This window comes from Myotis brandtii, unplaced genomic scaffold, assembly GCF_000412655.1.
Source record: "Myotis brandtii unplaced genomic scaffold, ASM41265v1 scaffold226, whole genome shotgun sequence".
In the NCBI taxonomy this organism is placed as follows: Eukaryota; Metazoa; Chordata; class Mammalia; order Chiroptera; family Vespertilionidae; genus Myotis; species Myotis brandtii.
In genome coordinates, this window is record NW_005358478.1 from 499,141 (window position 1) to 519,987 (window position 20,847).

Consider the following 20,847-nt stretch of genomic DNA (forward strand, 5'->3'; position numbering starts at 1 on the left):
TCTCCGGGCCTGATATTCCTTTTGCTCACTTTTTCTCCCCACCTTCGGTACCTCCTCTCATCCCCTCCCAGTGAGATCAAAGCAGCAGGGTTCTCTCCTGTCTCTTCCTTGGCAGCACCCCCACCAGCATGTTCTGGAGGCAAACAAGCCCGTGTGGGCGGCATCACTGCCCGCAGGGACGCTGAGACGTGCGTGCGTCCCAGGGAGGGTGCCCACTGGGGCCTGGGGCTCAGGGCCTGCAGTGAGACATTTCTTTTAGCCTAAGCAGGGCTCGGGTCACCGGCTGTCCTGTGGCTGGTGTGTGAAGGGTTAGACCTCAGCTGGGAGAGGTCCTGGGCATGGAGGCACGGAGCACAGGAAGTGCCACCTGAGCACCTGAGGGGCAGCCATCTGCCCGTGCACCTGGGTTTTCCCAAACAGAAAGGCCTTCTGGGCAGGTTACTTCATATGAACTCCAGCCCGCTCCCCTCCTGGGTGGAGGGGATGGTACTTCTTTTAAAAGCTGGAAGACCAGAAGAGTTATTCTCCTAATTCCTGGGAGCACCACCGTCGCATGGTAAACCCCGCTGAGTCACTGTTAAAAATCAGACATAAGCCTGGCCGGCGAGGCTCAGTGGTTGAGCTTTAACCTATGAACCAGGAGGTCACGGCTTGATTCCCGGTTGAGGCACATGCCACGTGCCCAGGTTGTGGGCTTGATCCCCAGTGGGGGATGTGCAGGAGGCAGCTGATCAATGATTCTCTCACATAATTGATGTTTCTCTCTCTTTCTCTCTGAAATCAATAAAAATATATACTGAGTGGCCAAATTATTATGACCGGCCAGATTATTATGACCACCCCATCAGTACAATGAAGTGATGAATTAGTGCAAATAATAATAATAATAAAACCTTGAGAGTATTTGCTTAGAAAGTTTTCAATATTCAGTATTTTTGGAAGTGTCAATGAAGTACTGATGGGGTGGTCAAAATAATCTGGCCACTCAGTGTATATTTAAAAAATATGACATAACACAATGACAGTGACCTCGGGGCCAGCAGTTCCTTCACTGGTGAGGAGTTGCCTTCCACTCCCTCTGCTCTTTGGGGGCCTGTGTGCCATCCTTGCTGGAGCCCCCACCACCCTGGGAGAGTCGAAAGCTTTTATTTCTGGACAGCAGAGACACATTTTAATTTCTCTTTCCATTTGGGTCATATTTTGTGATAACCAAACTCTTACTGCAAACATGTAGCCACTCTTGTGTCCACTGGAATTTATTTATTGAGATCCTCGATCCCAGACCCTGGGGCTGCATCTGTGAGAAGGAGCAGGAAGGTACCTCCCCTCCCCTCCCCTCCCTGAGGTTCTGTCTGGCTCTGGAATCTGATGAGATCCAAGCCAGGTAAGACCCAGGACCCCAGCCCAATAACTTCCCAAGGTCTCAGTCCAAGCCTGCCACTTCGTCATCCTGGAACAAGCAAGAACTGCAAGTGTCCGAGCCGCTCCTCCCCAGGAGCTATCTACTGCTGTGTAACAAACACCCCCAATTTAGCAGCTGAAACAGCATTATTATCACATAGTTTCTGTGGGTCAGGCATCCGGGCACAGCTTAGCCAGGTGCCTGTAAGGTAAGGTCTCTGAGACTTCAGCAGGGCTGTGGCCGGGGCCGTAGTCCTCTCGAGCTCCCCTCAGGGAAGATCTGCCTCCAGGTTCCCTCGCCTGGGTCCACCCGAAGGGCTGCTTCATGACGTGGCACCAGCTTCCCGAGGAGTGAGCACCCAAGATGGAAGCCACGGTCTTTCAATAACCTATTTCAGAAGGAAAATCCCATTACTTCTGCCATATTCTGTCCCTTAAAAGTGAGTCAATAAGTCCAGCATACTCTTAAGGGGAGAAGCTTACACACAGCCAAAGCCAGGAGGGGCGATCATTGGTGGCACCTTAGACGCTGCCTTCCTCATCCTCCAGGCGTCTTCTCTGACTCGCCTGTCCTAACTCCTGCCCCACGTGCAGGGGGATCATGTTGTAGCTGCTGAAGATTCCTGCCCCTGTGATTGTGATTGTGGTTCTTCTCTCCCTGTGGGGATGTAAGCTCCTGGCGGTCAGGAGCCATGTGCTCTACATCTCTCTATTAGACGGACCGTGTACCCTTGTTGGTACTATCATTAGATAATTCAGCCTCTGGTTACTCGAGTCTCACTCCCCCTCTCCCCTTCCCTCTGAGATCTGTCAGTCTGTTCCATGCTTCCATGTCTCTGGACCTATTTTGTCAGCCTCAAGTTAAAAAAAAAAAAAAAAGACAGTGAAAATGTCTTAACAATTGGGCTTGAGGACCTCACTTGGCAAGAAAGCTGGAGGTAGGCATTTCCAACGATGTCAACAAGGGCCCGGCTCATCTGCCAACTCCAGTGTGCTGGCCTTTGTCCCCAGGTTTGTCCCCACATGGTCTCAAGGTGGCGGCTGCAGCACCAACACAACTTCCTCCCAAAACAGCATTCAAAGACGGGGAGTGGAGGAGGAAAACATTTCCCTTGAGGCCTCCCAGGGGACGTTCCTTTGAGGCTTATTGTCCAGAAATGGATCATGTGACCACCCCTAAACCAACCACTGCCAAAGGGGAATTGAATTACCACGATTGGCTTAGACTCATGGCCCTCAACAGAGATGGGTGTGGGAGATACCACTGGCCTCTAGGATTTTGGAAATGTGTGAGGCTGGCACAGCACCCAGGAAGTGCTGTTGGCACTTAGTGGGTCGGGACCAGGGCTGCTTAAACTTTCCCCAGGGCACTGCACAGCTCCCCCAAACCAATGGCTCTTCTGCTCAGGTGCCAATACTGTCTCTGCTGGAAGCTGCTGATTTAGATCAGTGTTCTCAACCAAGGGTGGTTTTGTCCTCCTCCACTGGTGGTAGTTTCTAAAGATTAGAGATATTTTTGGTGTCACCCTAGGGGTTGCTACTGGCATTTAGTAGGCAGAGGCCAGGGAGGCTGCTAAACATTCTCCTGCTAAGAATGATCTTGCTCAGAATGTCAGTCGTGCTGAGGTTGAAACCCTGGTTTAGTCCCATCATGAGTCATCCCTGAGTTGAGCTCAGCGGCTCCATGGCTGTCCCAGAGCTGGTTTTTTGTTCACTCAGAGGAAGTGGGAATGGTTTCTGGGTTGGTGGCTAGTGTCAACTAGAGGCCTCTTCCAATCAGCCAGCTGGGCGAATGCTCAGCTCAGCTCCCCTCTAGAATGGCCAGACCCGGCAGCCACAGACTCCTGTGGATTTGAGGTTTATAGTTGAAGAAGAAATCGAGAAATGCTTAGAAGGCAGGGTTATGGTTGTTTGAACTTGGTGTTATCAGTTTTGTGTTGTTGTTTTTTCTCAACTCATACTCTCATCTCAATGCCCATTTCTCAGTCTTTTTCCATAAAGTGAGCTTATTTACCATGGCCTCCACACTGGACTGGATACAGGCAGAAAGGGGGCTGCTTCTCACTTTAATTTGGGAAGCACCACAAGATGTGCCTACCCCAAGCTTGTCCTTTGCTAGGCCTTGGAAGTCACCCTGGGCCTAGATGGTTCATGGTGAGAACCAGATCATGTGTTATGATGATGAGAAGTATGGGCTTTGGAGTCAGACAGACCTGCGTTTACATCCCAGCTAGTGGTGTGACTTTGGGCAAATCACTTCTCATTGAAGACTTCATGGGAGAATGATGACAACCTCATAGGGTTCTTCGGAGACCCAACTGAAGTAGTCAGGCAAAACCCTTGGCCCCTGGCAAGCCCTGAATAGTGTACTTACATCTTCAGTGTGTCGTCTTCGCCACCTCTCCAGAAAGCCTCTGTTAAAATCCAAGTGCAGCTTAGGAGTGAGGTGCATCCACAGGATATAGAATTGCAGAACTAGAAGGTAGCCTGTGGAGAGCAGAGAGTTGGGCCCTGAGCCCATGCTACTTATGGGTGAGCTTAACTAAACCTGGGGTCCCAAGCTCAGGGTACCTCCTTGGAGGGAGGGCAGTTCTGGAATAGTGCCACCATGAAGGACAAAAGGAGGACTGAGTCCAAGAGGGAGGAGGTGGTGCAACAAGAGCTGGAAAGGAGCCTGGGTTACAACACACTTTGGTACCCACTCAGGAACAAGCTAGAGGGAGTTTCTACACTATCTAGAGCAGGGGTTGGCAAACTACAGCCCCCAGGCCAAATCCAGCTCTCTACTATCTTCCTAAATAAAGTTTTATTAAAATGCAGTCATGCCCTTCATTTGGGTATTGTCTGTGGCTGCTTCTTTGCTGCAAAGGCAGGGTTGAGTGGTTGAAGAAGAGACTGTATGTCCTGCAGAGGCTAAGATATTTATCCTCTGGTCTTTCATAGAAGAATTTGCTGGTCTCTGGCCTAGAGGACTTCATTCACATAGACCACAGTGACTGGAATCACAAACCTTAGAGTCACACAGACCTGGCTGTGATGGGAACAGTACCACATAGAATTGGGAGTGTCCTGCTGGTTCACCTGTAAATGAACATGATCCCTGTCTGAGAAGGATTTCCTGCACGTTTTGGGGGCTCAGGAGAGGGAAGAAAGCAGCGTCTGTGAAATGTCAGCACCTCACTGGGGGCCGTAGTTCCTGCTGAAAGTCAACAGCATGAGGCTTGGGAGGCTCTGAGCAGGCGAGGAGGTGAGTCTAAATTTAGACTTTCCGAAGCTGCTTTGTAAACCAGAGCCTCAGGAATCCCAGAAAGGACAGTTGGCACACACCACCTCGTCTCTGGTTTGCCTCCACATGTTAGAATGTTGAATGCATGAGAGGATAATTAATTGGCCTCAAATAAGATATTTCTGGAGAACCAGTGAGAAATCAGTGGAGAGGTGAAGTGCTGGGGTAGATATTTCTACTCCTGTGTTTGTTCCCCGTGGAATCCAGGGAGCCTGGACTGCCTTGTTGGGTGTTATTTGAGCACAGCTGAACCTATGACCTTTCTTTCTCTCAAGGTGAATGCCAAGTCCCTGGTTGAAAGTCACACTGTGATTCAGAGCAGCTCTGAGCCACCAGCTCCAAGTGGAGACTGATGCTGCTTTTCCCTGAAGCTCATCATGCCAAGGGCTGCCATACTCAATCCTCTGCCCAGGCGGGCACACCCAGATGCCAGGTCTACCCCTCGCTAGGATGGATGGGCCCACACCTCTTAGTATATCACACAAGCAATGAACACTAACCCAAGACTTCTTAGGTAATAGGTGTTCTGTAATCAGTCCATATGTGGAAAAAATCAAAGGGTTGACAGTAGAAATTATAGAAGAACCAGTGGCCCAGTGCACGGATTCATGCACATTGAAAGAAAATTAATTAGAAGAAATACTTTAATATCACTATTGGAATATTCTGTCCACGACACCACTTTCTTTCAGCTTCAGAATGTCAAAAAAACCAAATTCACGATCGACAATGACAGATTGAAACACACGCGTGCAATTGGTGCCAGAGAGAGCTTTATATGTATCACACATGGGCAAGTCAACATTTATTTTTAAATTGCCAGTGCGTGTCATATGTACTGGCCAGTCGGTCAGTCGGACGGTGGGACGGACGGATGGTCGGGCCCTTAGCCTTTTATATATATAGATGATAGAAAGAAGCTTAGAAAATGAAGAGTTCTGAGAAGAAATGAATAGTAGCAAACTCAAATGGGAACAGAGAAATGGTCAGATGAAGACTCCTGGTCAGTGTTGACATTCTAAGAGAGGCAGCATCGAAGCTGAAGATGATGCTAAGGGAGTTGAAGTTCAGAAATGCTGGTTTGTCTGAGTGGCTGGGGCTAATTGTGAGAAGGGTCCTGTTGAGCACGTTGCATTGGAGCAGCAAGCACAGGAAGGGGAGGCCTAGGGAATGTGGGCATCACAGTAGTGGAGACATAACCGATGTTCCTCGGCACTTCCAATCCAGTTATTTTCCGAGTGCTACTTTGAACCCTGGACTTAAGCTTAAAGTCTAGTTGGGAGGTGGACATGTATCAAAAGTTAAATAACAGCCCAAATGAGGATATGGCAAGTGTCAAGTACAGTATACACAGGAACGCCACAGGAGTTTGGAAAGGGGAGAAGTGTCACTGAGGACTGGATGGATGCATCGCAGAGGAAGTGAGACTTTGCCTGGATTCTGAGTGATGGGCAGGGTTTCAACACGTGGGGAGGAAGCAGGAGAACATTTCAGGAACCAGGAAGGTGCAAGCAGAGAGGCCAGGCAGGAGCTGAAAGAGTAAACTTAGAGGTCCACGAGGAAGGTGGAGAGGGTGTGCAAGGTAACCTGGTACCTGCCCGCTGAAGCTGACAGTGTGCTGGGAATCCACTGAGACACACACACACACACACACACACACACACACACGGGAGACAGTCCCTCTGCCCATGTGAGAGGAAAAGGAAAGAGTTTTGAAACATAAATAAAGCACCTCTTAATTATTCACAGATTATCTGCATTGCAGCTGATCTCACACAGCTGATCCAAATCCTGCTTTGGGCTTGCTGGTGATGTCATCTCTCTGCTTAGGTGCCCATTCCCGTCTCTGTTTACAGCCCTGCGAGGGCTGGAACGGGAAGAAGGCTTAAGTCTCTCCTCAGAAAGCAAAATATGTAAATATAAATGCTTCTGGTTGCTGTGCCCTTGGGAACCACACCAGGCATATGGGGAGAAAGTGAAAGAAGCTCCAATTTAGGTTTTGTTACCTGCCTTGGGCAGCAGGGTCAGAGGAGGCATGGAGTGGGGCACTGGGGCACCTCTCTTGTTCCCCTGAATCAGACATCAGGTGGACTTCACTAGCACAGATGTTAGGCCGTAGCTCAGTGGGTGGTCCCAGCGCTGACTCCAATTGGCTGGGAGTCCTCAGGGTGAATGGTATTCATTTATCATGTCATCCCATGTTTATTGACCCTCTCTCTGTAGACACACTGAGCTGGTATTCTCGGAGCCTCGGTGCCCTCATGGGCAGATGAGGACTTGCCTCTTAGTGGAGGGGCTGGCCTTGGGGTGGGTTCAGGTTCCTCACTGATGGAGATGCTCTGCAGGATGGTTAGCGAATCGGGCCCTGCCTGCTAAAGGCCAGTAGTGGCTCCTCCTCAAATGGGCCCAGGAGGGCAGGACCACCCCCGCTAAGGACCCGGGACCTGTCTGCTACATTGCCTCCCAGTCTGAAACTCTGCAAGTCGATGGTTATTTTGCTGCGGGGCCCAATAAAAACATGCAGAGCAGGTTTGCTGAGGGTTTGCTGAGATACCAGAATAGTTGGAGCTACTTCCTATTTAAGTGTAAGGGGATTTTCAACAACAGCAACAATAGGCAACATCTATTGAGCAAGGACTGTGTCCCAGACCCATGGCAAATTTCTTTCATTAGGAGTTTTTAGAGGGGATCTGATTATTTACTACTTCGTATCATCAGTGTCCCCTAATTTGCCTGCTTAGTTTCAGAGCACTGGCCGTTGTTTTGCTTCAGTTATCATTTGCAGAGTTGTGCGGGGTTCAGACCTGAAAGTATCCCCACAGGGCACCCTGCCGTGGGATGGGCACGCAGAAGCAGCCTTGGCTAGATTCACGCCTCTGTTCTGGACACGGTGTTTGTTCTTTGTGAATCTGTGGACCTAATAAACTTATAAAGCCTGTGACTTCCTCAGACTGAATTTATATCGCTAGTTTTGCAGTTTTTTTCTCCCCCCTTGGGTCCTATGCCTGTAATTGGAGTCAGCAGTCACCGGGGAGCAGTCAGGATTGGATTTGACCCATTGCTTTGAAGAGCTAGGTCCCCATCCTCCAAGAGAATACAGTCCACCATGCCAGCCCTGGTGTCACGCTGAGATGCTCAGCTGGGCAGAGAGTCCCTTTACTGGGGCAGCAATACAATTTCCTTGCAATTTGGTATGTGTGCTTATGTCATCTACATGGAAAGCAAGCGACGCCATTGTAATTACATTGCTCATTTGCATATTAAGTTATTAAAATATTCAAAGACATTTGCAGAAGAGGGAAGAAAAGGAGTCCAAGTGGAAGAACAAGATGATTGATCCTTTATTTTTTTGCCTGCTACTGGTTACTGTCCACTCTCACCCTCCCTGGCTAGTGCTGATGTGTGTGTTCCGAGGGCTTAAAGAATGAATTTCTCAAAGGTCAGAGCTGATCATTCCCTCCTACAATCTGTGAGTGTTAACCTTCGGGGAGCAGGCATTTACATAAAAGGCACACCGCTTGATGATCTTATCAAATCAGTCCATCTTCTCTCTTCCAGAGGAGCTGCACACAGCAGGAGGGGGCTGGGCGCCCGAGCCCGGAATCCCCTGAGCAAGCAGTGTTTCAGTGGCTGGACAGATCAAATAACACCAGGGCTGGTTAACAAAACGCGCTGGTGGGAAGGTGTTGGGAGCTGAGTGTGGAAATTTACCAACGTTATTTCTTTGACAGGGAAGGAGACTCCGTCTGAAAGATGCCGGGTTCCCGCAGCCTCTCGGAGTCCAGCAGAGCACAGTCTCGTTCGAAGAGGCATGGATGAGGGGGTGACAGAGGATGCTGCCCCCTGAAGCCTCCAGAGGTGCCTGGCCTGGCAGCTGAGCTCCCCTCGGACCTGGGACTTCGGGTGTAACTTGGTGTGCAGCTCATGGGAGGGGCAGGGGTTCTCCGGCTTTCTTCCCCGATGCCCACCAGCTGGTTTGGGCTGCAGGATCTAAGGTGAGCCGGCAGAAAGGGGAGCTGGCCGAGGTAGAAAGAAGCCCCGAGGAGCCTCCAGAATCCATTGTTGGGATCCCTTCAGTCTGCCCGGGACGCAGAGAGCAGCTGCGAAGCTGCCAGAGGCTGTGATACAACCGAGCTTCGGACCATCGTCAGTGAAGGAACGCAGAGCAGCAAAAGCATTTCAGCCCGAAGGAACTTCTTTCAACAAAGGACTTACAGGGGAGAGTTTCTGCATCTTTACTTTGTGGTCCCTTAGGAGAGAAAACTTGACGTTCACATAGATAACCAGATCGGTTTCTCTGTCCAAGATGCTCCCTGTGAAAGAAGCATGAGCCATTCTCAGCGTGGGGAAGGGCTCGGGACACACAGGAGTGGGTGGACAGCCCTCCCAGGGCTTGTTAAGAAAACAGCATGAGCCTCCAACTTCTGCAGCTCAGCAAGCATGGACATGTGCCACTCTTGTCTCCAGGGAGCTGGTGGCAGTGACATCACCACGAGAAAAAGCATCCCTCAGCCTCGGGACTTGACAGAATGAGGTGTGCTGGGGAGGCCACCAGCTGGGACCCGGCCTTTCCCGACCGCCCCTCCGTCCCACGGGCGTCCCCTGACCACCACTAAGCCAACGATGGCCGAGAAGGGGGACTGCTTTGCCAGTGTCTACGGCTATGACCTCGGTGGGCGCTTTGTTGACTTCCGACCCCTGGGCTTCGGTGTCAATGGGCTGGTGCTGTCAGCCACGGACAGCAGGACCTGCCGGAAGGTGGCCGTGAAGAAGGTCACCCTGAGCGACGCCCGCAGCATGAAGCACGCCCTCCGGGAGATCAAGATCATCCGGCGCCTGGACCACGACAACATCGTGAAGGTGTACGAGGTGCTGGGGCCCAAGGGCACCAACCTGCAGGGCGAGCTGTTCAAGTTCAGCGTGGCCTACATCGTGCAGGAGTACATGGAGACCGACCTGGCCCGCCTGCTGGAGCAGGGCACGCTGGCGGAGGAGCACGCCAAGCTGTTCATGTACCAGCTGCTCCGCGGGCTCAAGTACATCCACTCGGCCAACGTGCTGCACAGGGACCTGAAGCCCGCCAACATCTTCATCAGCACCGAGGACCTCGTGCTCAAGATCGGGGACTTCGGCTTGGCGAGGATCGTCGATCAGCATTATTCCCACAAGGTATGTCTGGCCGGAATGGCGGATAGGGGTGGCCCATGGGATCCTCAGGAAGCGCGCAGTGTTCCAGAGGGTATCCCTAGCTCCCTGGGAATCAGCGGCCTGGGGTGTGTGTCTGGGGGAGGCTGGAGGGTGCTAGAAAGATCACTGGCCTGAAAAGTTGTTGAGGGGGTGGTTTGGGTTCTTGATTTTGGCTCTGCCATGTGGCCATGACCAATAACTCCAGGCTGTGCAAGAGGGGGTTGGACTGGATTATCGCTAAGATTTCTTCCAGTTGCAAACTCTGTGACTTTAAAATTGTGCAGTTGGTGAATTTGCCTCTAGCATCCCCTAATGAGGCTTCCACCACACCAGCTTTATGCGCTGGTTCATCTTGCCGCCTCCTCCTCTTCCTCCTCCTCCTCCTCCTCCTCCTCCTCGTCCTCCTTGTCCCCCCAATAAAGCTGACCCACTCTGTGTCCCATTCTCTCTGTCAGCGGACAAGTTCAACTGATCAACTCATCCTCAGTGTCCATTATCCAACAAATGGCACAGCTCTCCCAGGTCCCACAATGCCCTGGTCCCTGAGTGTGATGAAGCATGGATGTCTGGGTGGTACTGTTGAGACCCCATGTGGTGGGTGGCTAAATGCAGAGATCAGAGCTGACCCCTCCATCTGGAGGAGATACTGACACTCCTCTAGACCTCTTCTTACCTAATGCACTGCTCCCTTTAGGAGCTGGAAATTCTCTGACATTCTATTCCCCTCACCCCTTGGTTCCTGCCATTAAGGGGAGCCTCTGAGCAGCTCAGCCTGAGCACACGTCACCAGGTTCCCCGCACCAGAGCTGGGGGGTGAGTGTCATTTCCAGCCTCCAGCCAACACCTTCGTGCCACTGATTTTTATTAGAATGAAAACATCCTCTGGGAAGTAGGTGCACCATAAACCGTTATCAGCCAAAGGGCTAGGGTGGGTCATGAAAGGGAAGGGTAGCTCCGACCTTGAACATGCTTCGGCACCCGATTTGCCTGCAGCCAGAAGGTCACAGATGCATAGAAAGGCACTGGCCTGCCTGGTGCAGCTGCAGCGGGAGGGTGTCTGGGGGAGAGGGAGGCAGGGCTCCCTGTCCCACCCTCACAGGCTGGAACTTGGGCTCCAGCCCAGATTTCAGAGCCCAAATCAGCTCAGCTGGCTCTAGCTCCTTGGTGCCGCCTTAGCCCTGAGATTGCCCTGTGCTCCCCTCCTACAGCCCGGCCATCTGTCAGAACTGACAGCTGACTCTGTAGGCAGGAATGTCCATGGTAAACAAACAAACAAACAAACAAAAACGTCTTCCTGTCACCCTAATGCCCGGTGCTGTTTCTACCTTCTCTGTCCTCTAAGGAGCAATGACTCCAAGCAATTGAACCAAAGATTTTAACCCAAATTAGTTTTTATTTGGTAATAAGAGAGTCCATGACACTCTTATTTCTGTTACACAAAATCACCTTCTGAATTGGAATAATCCAGTACACTGGGAATAATAATAGGACCTCCCTTGATTACAGAGTCTGAGTAAGTGAAGTATTTCAGCTCAGAACAGTCCCTCAGGGACAGTCAGGGGAGGTGATCTGGGGCAAAGATTGGCTGTAGTAACAATTCCTGGGAGGGGCACGGTGCGAGGAAGGAGCGCTATGTGAGGAGGCAGACACCTGGGCTCATTTCTGATGGTGTTAAGTTGGGATGTGGATGCTCCCTGCCTGGGAGCCTCAGTTTCCCCTTCTTGACAGGGTTGATAACATGCCCTGTCTGTCCCACTGGCTTGTTGGTTATGAATAAAAGAGGAGGATAAACGTAAAGCCCCTTGGAGAGTAGTGAGGACCCCATCCATTCATTTCTTGAGTGTTTTCTGAGTGCACACCGGGCCCAGGCCCAGCTCTGGGAGCCGGGAGGGTCACTGCCCGCTGACTGTGAGTGGCTGTTACCGCATTACACAGGGCAGGGAGCCGCGTCTCTGAATGGGACTTTCATTTTCCTCATGCCGGGCAGTGTAAACGCTCTGCCTTACTCTTGGTGGGCTCTCTTCAATCAAATCAGCTATTGGAGTTTTTAAAAAAATCACTGGAGCCACTTGCAAGCCCAGTAGGTGTTCACGTCAGTCCTGTGTTTGGCAGGGGCCACCTACCCTCACCCACCTCCTCCCTCATTACCTTCTGCTTTTAGCTTCCTCCCTTCTCTTCCCTGAGTGACGACGGAGGCTTGACATTTGATGCTTTTATTTACATGAAGTGCATTTAGTGAGTCCGTTCTCATCTAATCCTCAGACTGCTGGGAGGCACTTAGGAAAAAGGGTCCATTTTAAAACAGAGACCTGGCTTTCTCAAGCTTCCTTGGCCAACAGTGGTCGAAGGGGCTTTGGAACTTGGGCCTTCTTGTGTCTTGATGGGTGGTCTTTCCGTGAGCCATGTCCTTCATGAAGGCTTTCTGGATTCCCGGTGGGAATTGATCTTTCCTTCCTTTGAATTTCCATATCGCTTTCTCCCCATCCCAGACCCCGGATCTTCTAGCACCGGTGACCATTGTCTGCTCTGTCTTACGGGTATTTATTAGTATCTGTGTCTTTTGTGCTCTTCTAGGCTGAGAGCCCCTTGGTTCCTTGTGGGCCGTCTCATGTTCATCTTGGTTTCCTCCAGGGAGTCTAATCACTGTGTCTGAGACATGGCCAGCTGACTTGGTTGGCTGCCTTGAACAGATGGAAGACTAGTCATTTACCAGCACATTACTGATGGGAAGCTAGTTGAGTTCATTGATTCCATGTGGTTAGAAGGTTTGACTCTCAGAAAGAAAGCACATTCAAAGGAGAGGCATTAAAATATATGCCTTCAAATCTTAAATAGATGAAAAATTAGCGTGCAGTGTAAGCATGTATAATGAAAGCATATATATATATATATATATATATATATATATATTAAGCATATATATTATCAGAGGGGGAAAAAGAGAGCACGTAATTCTCCCAGCCAATGGATTGGTTGGGGTGAGATGTGTGCGACTCCCCCTGGTGTGCATGGAGGAGGATGTTTACATGTGAACTGCTCTAAATGTAACCCCTCCTAAAGTTTTATGGGTCCTGCACTCACCTTGAAGCGGTCATGCTCACCTGGGCTGCAGCTAGTGCCTCGGTGTGTTACAAAAAAAGGTGCCCCCTTTTGCAGGCTGATTCAGCTCAGTGCCTGTGATTGGCTTCGTGATCCAAATGGGGGCTGGACTTGGTCCCTCGGCCAAGCACGACCCACCTAGCACTAAGCAGCAGCTGGAATCTTGCTGTCTTCATCATGACTTTCTCATGGGTGGACAGTAAGTCTCATGAACCTGCACATCCCCTCCTCTAGCATGGAGTCTGGCATGGGTAGGTGCCCATTGTGTTTGTCTGGTGAAGGAGGTGCCAGAGAAAACTGTCTTCTCTTTAATGAGCAGCTGGGAGCACTGGGGCTCCAGTCACAGAGCGCATTCTGAGCACATGTCCCCTACCACCCCACCCCTGGCGGTCTTGGTCCTTGTGATGTCCAGAGGGAACTAGAGGCCCCCAGCAGCCCACACTGTCAGGGATATGGCAGTGGTGGCAGTGGGGTGCTCTGATGGCTGTCTCTCAACAGAGGCAGCTTGGGGAGCATGTCTCTCTGTATCATCATTACTCACCTCACTAATTGCATGACCTCGGGCAAGGCCTTTTCCTTGTGCGGCTTACGAAGAGATCTGTAAGAAGACCTCACAGTCACCTCATTCATTCCCTTCATTTCACAGATGATAAAACCGAGGCCTGGAAAGGGAGAGACCTGCTCGAGGTCACACAATGAGTGGCTGAGCCAGAAGCACAACGCCCATGCTTCCGCTCCATGCCCACGGATTTTTCTGAGCCTCTCTTCTCAGTTGTCTTCTCTGCCAAAGGGGGTCATCGCTCCCATTCTGATTACTTCATAGGATTCTTGTTAGAGTCCAGTTGAAAGTGTGGAAGTCAAAGTGCTTTCAGATGTAGGCTAGATCCCTAACAGAACTATCTGCCCATTAAGTGCCATGTGACAGGATGGGGAACAGGCATACACCCAGATGTCAGTCTCCCCCCACACACTGAAATATGGAACCAACTCCCCACATGATGACCAGAGTCCTGAGGCTTCCCAGCCTGTGGTCCTGATAGGAACCCTTGCTGCCCACCTCCTTGGCAGGGGTCCTAGTTAGTTCCTTACCTAAAGCACCAGGGCACTGGTCGGCAAACTCGTTAGTCAACAGAGCCAAATATCAACAGTACAACGATTGAAATTTCTTTTGAGAGCCAAATTTTTTAAACTTAAACTATATAGGTAGGTACATTGTTCTTAACTTAATTAGGGTACTCCTATGGCTTAGGAAGAGCCACACTCAAGGGGCCAAAGAGCCGCATGTGGCTCTCGAGCCGCAGTTTGCCGACCACGGCACTAGGGTGGGTCATGAACTAGTTGTTTATGAGGAGAAGAGGCAGGTGAAGGATCAGAGCATGTTTTCCTTTGAATTTTTTCTATTAGGAAGCAGATGATCTCAAAAGAGAAAAAAAAATGTTGTTTAAGACTTCGCTGAGCCCTGTGTAAATTCTAAGACATGTCAGGAGGCCCCAGGAAACTGTGCAGAGGGCTGGGGAGTAGCGCGTGACAGCCTGGCTCACTGTGTGAACACTCCCCTCCTGGAGGGACCACCGTTGGCCAGGGGAGGGAGCCACCTGTCATCCTCACTGGGGTGGCCAGGAGACTGCCAGCCTTTCCCGGGGCAGAAGACAGAAAATACCCAGGGAGAAAGCAAGATAGGAGACCCATCAGAAGTTGGGCAACCAAAGGCTCTTGTGTTTTGGTGGATCATTTGAGAACGTCTGGCCTGCCTTTGGGTCCTGGGCCCTCTCTACTCTGGGACCCTCTGTTTTCTTACATCCTTCACGATCAGAACGCTTTCCCACTTTGCCTCTGTATCTCATGGAGACTCCTTAGAAACCAGCCAGTGCAGGGGTTCTCCAAGTGGGTGCTGGGCCAGCGGCATCAGCTTCACTTGGGGAACTCGTTCGAGATGCAAGTTCTTAGGTTTCATCTCAGACCGACTGAATCGGGAACTTGGGGTGGGGCCCAGCAAGCTTGTTCTAACAAGCCTCCAGGTGATTCTGATGCTTAACTGTTCAGAACTATTGATCTGAAGACGTGGAGTAGCTTGTGTGTGGACAGAAAGCTGGTGCTCCTAAAGTGTCTGCTGATGCTTAAAGCTGTGGTTCTCAAACTTCAGGCCAAAGAAGGCTAAGAACGCCTCCCCGATAACACAGGTGTATTTGAAGCAGGTGCCTTAACTAAAAGGGGCTGTTAAAGGTGGGGATATCAGGCACTAGAACAAGCAGCTGGGAAGATGGTTTTAGGCTGAATGAGTGTTAGGACCTAGATCCCATTGTAAACTGAAACTGCCTGATTGGTTAACCATCACTCAAGTTTGACAGAAAGCTGCACACATCAGGGACCTAACCCGTGGTTGGCAAACTGCGGCTCGTGAGCCACATGCGGCTCTTTGGCCCCTTGAGTGTGGCTCTTCCACAAAATACCACAAAATACCACTTGCGGGCATGCATGTACAGTGCAATTGTGACCCATGCGCAGAAGTCGGTATTTTGTGGAAGAGCCACACTCAAGGGGCCAAAGAGCCGCATGTGGCTCGCAAGCTGCAGTTTGCCGAGCCGCAGTTTGCCGAATACTGACCTAAACCAAAGGGAATGTTGGCTCTGTTAGGGTTTGATCTTAACAATAGTTAGGTGATATAAACAATGATTTTAGAAAACATATACTATTAATTCTGGTGTAAACGACTTTGCTAGATATTCTGTAAAAACAGAGGCACTTGTTTTCACAGTTCAGTGAGACTGAGTGTTTGATTGACAGCTCAGCAAGATGATACTGTAGTTTGTTAAGGCCTGTGGTTCAATTCAAGGTCCCAAAGGAGGCAAAGAGGTACGTGATGTTGAACACATACAGCCAGCTTCCACAGGCTTGCCATGGAGTTCTGGTTGGCAGCATTTATGCTGTTTTCATGATGTTGCTCAACCTCACCTCCTTCCTCCCTCTCCTGGTCAATCCGCCTTCCTTGGATGCCTTAAGATCTGTCTAGGCCAGGGGTGGGTAACCCCTGGCACCCGTGCCAAACATGGCACACCAGTAACTTTTGCTGGCACGCGAAACCCTCTCTTATAATCTTCCATTTACAATTTTTTTCTTAATATCGACGTTTTTATTTTTCAGATAAATTCAGTGTAGGTGCATCTTAGATAAATAAATAATTTTACATAACAAGTTATCTTAAAGACCATAGACATGGATTGACGAGAGAGGGGAAGAGCAATTTCTATGCCTCTGCCTTAACTCTCCCTGCCTTCCTAGATCCGACCAGTGTTTTGATTTCAGCCTCAGACGCAACGGGTTTTCGTTGACAAGACAACCGCCTCACCTACTTATTCAAAATTTCACTCTATAAAAATGAAACCTTCTCTCTCGCTTTGGCCACCGGTACTAACGAAAGGGGAATAAATTTCTATGTTTCTCTCGGCAGCAAAAGTCCCACTGATAATATCAAACGGAGTCATAAAGTTTTCTGTCGGACTATCAGTGTACATGTATACATTAAAAAATAAATGTATTTTTCATCATAATATACTGTGTTTTTGTCGCTCGAATGAATTTTATTATTTCTTCAAGGTTCTTCACATACGTACACCTTAAGAGATATCAAGTAGGCGTAACATGTTCTCAAAAAATGGGCACGCAGAAGAATTTTGAGTCAGAGATTTTGCTTGTTTTGGCACGCACTCACAAAAAGGTTGCCCACCTCTCGTCTAGGCCATGGTAGCTTCCCCTGTCCACCTGGGAAGACACACAGAAACCTTCCCTAAAGCACAGATTCCTTTGAAACTGAACCTGGGGGAGGACTGTTTTTTTCTTTGGCTGAAATAGCATCTTTGCTAGTGATCAAGGGGGTGTCCAGTTGATGTTCTGTGTGCTTATAGTTTGGAAGGTCTCCACGTTGCAGGCGGAAAACCTCAAGGTGTAAGGAGTGAGCAAGAGCTTCCTAGGATCCCAGAATAGGGCTGGAATCCACTGAGAGGCCCAGCCATACCCAGAGCCCGTGAGAAAACAGACCCGGGGAAGGACGACTTGCTGAGGGCTCAGCTAGAAGTTCCGAGGCCACTAAGCATCTTATTCCAAATCAGTGGAGCTGAAAAGATTTCTTTAAAAGGCTATCCCTTTTTAAAAGAGAAAATTCGACCTAGGGGATTGGGACAGAAGCTGGTAAGGGAACTCCCTTTTAGATAATATCTCCAGTCTTGGTGGGAAGAGAGTTCCAACCTCCAGTCTTTGCTCCACAGTCTCTCCACTTGGGCATCCCCAGGTTGTAAATGCCCCAGGAGCATGACGCTGTCTTATTCGATATCTAGACAGATATTCCTGTGTTTATACTGATGAAGGATGACTAGAAAATGGAATCAAATCCTTTACAACGTTCTCCTGAAATATGGCTTCTTTATTCAGCCTTTGCTGTGGTTGCCTGTTGGGAAGACAGTAGCATAGGAATGGAAGGCTCAGGGGGCAGTATCAGATTGCTCTGACTGTCCTGACTTGGCTGGCTACCTTCCACATCAAGACCACACTACTCTGAGCTGGGAGAGACCAGCTCTTAGCTCCAGCTTCATGTGCTGCCACCCTACTCACCTTGTGCTGTAAAGTCCTTGACTTGTCACCGTTCCCTAGAAAACATCATACTCGGTGACAGCTCTGGTCCCACACACTGTTCTCACTGCTCCCACATAAAGTCCTACTTATCCCTGCAGATCCTGCTAAAAGCTCCACCTCTGCACAGCTTCACCCAGCTCCCCGGGGGAGAATTAATTACATCTTCCTCTGGTTGCCCAAAGCCATTATCTTGACTCTGTTGTGATTATCTGTTCACATGCCTCTTTCCCAATAGACCGTGGAGCTTAGGAAAGAGTGTAGGTCTCATTCATCTCTGTATTCCTAGCACCTAGCACAGCATCTGGCCCATAATGCATGCTTATTGACTGAAAAGCCAAGCCTCTGCCTTTACACTGAGTAGAGTGTGGTCCTTAAGAGCTTCTCAGGGTAAAGCTCTCAAATATCTGAAGCCATCTATCATGCCCCTTCCAATCTCTGAAGCCCAGAACCCCACGTCTTCACACAATAATGCTCAGGCACTGTTCTAAGTGCTCGAGAGTTGCTCACCTACCGAGTCCTCATAACAACCTCATGTAATGAGTGCTGTGTTGTCCCATCCAGCTAGTAAATAGCAGAGCTGGGTTTCAAAGCCCAGCAGTCCCTTTTGGGGCCATGCTTTTAGCCACTACACTACACTTCCCTGTTGGCTCTTCAGATGACAGTGTTTCCAGAGCTCACACTATCCTGACTGTCTTTTTATTCAGCTCCTCCTACTTGTCAGACCCTTTCTTAAAAGATGTCTCTCAGAACAGATGCTCTGTGGGTTAGCCAGCAGGGTTGGTTGGGAGTGTGGCACCTCTACTCTGTAAGTGACTTGCTGTTCATGCTGCAGGTGATATTTTGGCAACCGTGTCACACTATGCTATATAATAAAAGGCTAATATGCAAATTGACCAAACAGCAGAATGACTGGTTGCTATGACGTGCACTGACCACCAGGGGGGCAGACGCTCAATGCAGGAGCTGCCCCCTGGTAGTCAGTGTGCTCCCACAGGGGGTGTGCCACTCAGCCAGAAGCCCTGAGCTGGGCTCACGGCTGGCGAGCGCAGCGGGGGTGGCGGGAGCCTCTCCCATCTCCACAGTAGCACTAAGGATGTCCAACTGACGTCTTAGGTGGGGAGTGGGCCTAAGTCATTAGTTGGACATCCCCTGATGGCTCCTGGACTGCGAGAGGGCCCAGGCCGGGTTGAGGGGACCACCCCCTCCCCCGAGTGCACGAATCTCATGCACCGGACCTCTAGTTAGCTCATATTGTGCTTGGAGCCAAATCACTTCTGTTAAGCTCAGTATTCTCTATTTTACATTTACATGATTAAATTTTTTAAAACTCTTCTACTTTTTATTTATTTTTTAAAATATATTTTTATTAATTTCAGAGAGGAAGAGAGAGAGACAGAAATATCAATAATGAGAATCATTGATCGGCTGCCTCCTGTTCACCCCCTACTAGGGCTACCTGGTTGATAATTTTTTTAGCCCAAATATAAGACTTTATGCTTGTCCCTGATAGACTTCATCTTACGGACTTCAGGCAAATATTCCAACCTGATGAGATCTTTTTGGATCTTTGTTCTGTCACATAATCTTATGCTTTGCAGCTCTATAACTTTAAGCCTGCCTTCCAGGACTTCATCCATATCACTGATTTAAAATTTGTATAAAGAGGTTAAGCAAGCCAAGTTGGTGTGGCTCAGTAGTTGAGCATTGACCCATGAATCAAGAGGTCACTGGTTTGATTCCCACTCAGGTCACATGCCCAGGTTTCAGGCTCCATCCCCAGTAGGAGGAATGCAGGAGGCAGCAGCTTGATGATGTTTCTCTCTCATCGATATTTCTCTCTGTCCCTCTCCTTTCCTCTCTCTGAAAAAAAAATCAATAAAATTTGACATTTCAAAAGAAAAAGAGAGCGAGAGATTAAGTGAAAGGCTTAGCCTCATGGCTATTAGACTTAACCTCCCTCCAGGGTGACACTAACCCTAAGCTAGCATTCTTCAGGTTCAGTTGTCTAACCAGTTGTGAATTTACATAGTTATATAGTTGTCTGGTCCATGTTTCTTCATTGTCCTCACAGATGTCCGAGAAGGTTTAGCTAAATGCTGTGCTGTATTGAGATTCAGGGACATTGTCTATAGAATCCTCTTATTCTACCTCAATACAATTTTAAACTCATCCTAAAGTTTAAAAAGCACAATTCAAACTGCATGACCAGCTGTGACACCTTAATTCCTAGATACATGGAACTCAAATGTTGGCAAACACCACCATTTACTTGGAGAAAACCTGATACATGAAAATCTGAACTTAATAAATTCATGTTGGAGGTTAGACCCTCATGGTTAAGTAAACTATGGCTCATCTACTAAATAGAATATTATACAACTACTAGAGGCCCGGTGCATGAATTCGTGGATGGGTGGGGCCCCTCAGCCTGGCCGGCAATCAGGGCCAATCGGGGCCGTCTCGCCCAGTCCTGAGCCAGCTGGATGGATGCCATGTGTGTGAAATGTTTAGCACTGTGTCAGGCCTCTGAGAAGTACTATGTAAATATTAGCTCTTTTTTTACTATGATTCTTAATCACTACTTGGGGGGGAGTGCTTCTGTTCTCAGGACCCTGAAATCCCACCTCTAACACAAAATTTTATTGAGGCAGTTGACCATGCTGTAGTTTCTCTTCTAAGATACAAACTGAGCCCGGCTGGCATGGCTCAGTGGTGAGCGTCAACCTATGGACCAGGTGGTCACAGTTCGATTCCTGATCAGGGCACATGCCCAGTTTGCAGGCTTGGTCCCCAGTGTGAGGAGTGCAGGAGGCAGCCGATCAATGATTTCCTCTCATCATTGATGTTTCTCTCTCTCTCTCCCTCTCCCTTCCTCTCTTGGAAAAGATAAACAAACAAACAAATAAATAAGATACAAACTGAAGGCATGAAGAAGAGCGGAAACAAATGAGAAAACCTTTAGTTGAATGAACTTGTCAAAATGAATTCATCAGGAAGCACTGGGCTGGAGGGAGTGTGTTTAACCCAAAGGAAACCAAAATAGGGAGCCCCTAAATGTTGACACTTTTGCCACTTGGCCCAAGACTCGTTCTGGTACTGAGGTCACACACTGGGGGTGATATGCAAAGTATTTAAGGATTGGTAAGTTTTGGGACCAACCACACAGGATAGACACCAGCGGTGACCAATCAGAATGGATCTCTGCTGTGAGCACCCCTCACTCCTCTTGCTCCCGCTTCACCCTGGAG

The 20,847-nt window shown here is 49.3% G+C and overlaps 1 protein-coding gene across 1 annotated transcript in view; it reads left to right on the plus strand.

Moving 5' to 3' along the window:
• Positions 1 to 20,847, plus strand: part of MAPK4 (mitogen-activated protein kinase 4) — a 121,889-nt gene that overhangs the window by 73,599 nt on the left and 27,443 nt on the right. Inside the window, exon 2 of the mRNA XM_014539720.1 lies at positions 8,419 to 9,856. Within this exon, the coding sequence (XP_014395206.1) occupies positions 9,311 to 9,856 (546 nt within the window). The 5' untranslated portion in view covers positions 8,419 to 9,310. The remainder of the gene's footprint in view (positions 1 to 8,418; positions 9,857 to 20,847) is intronic.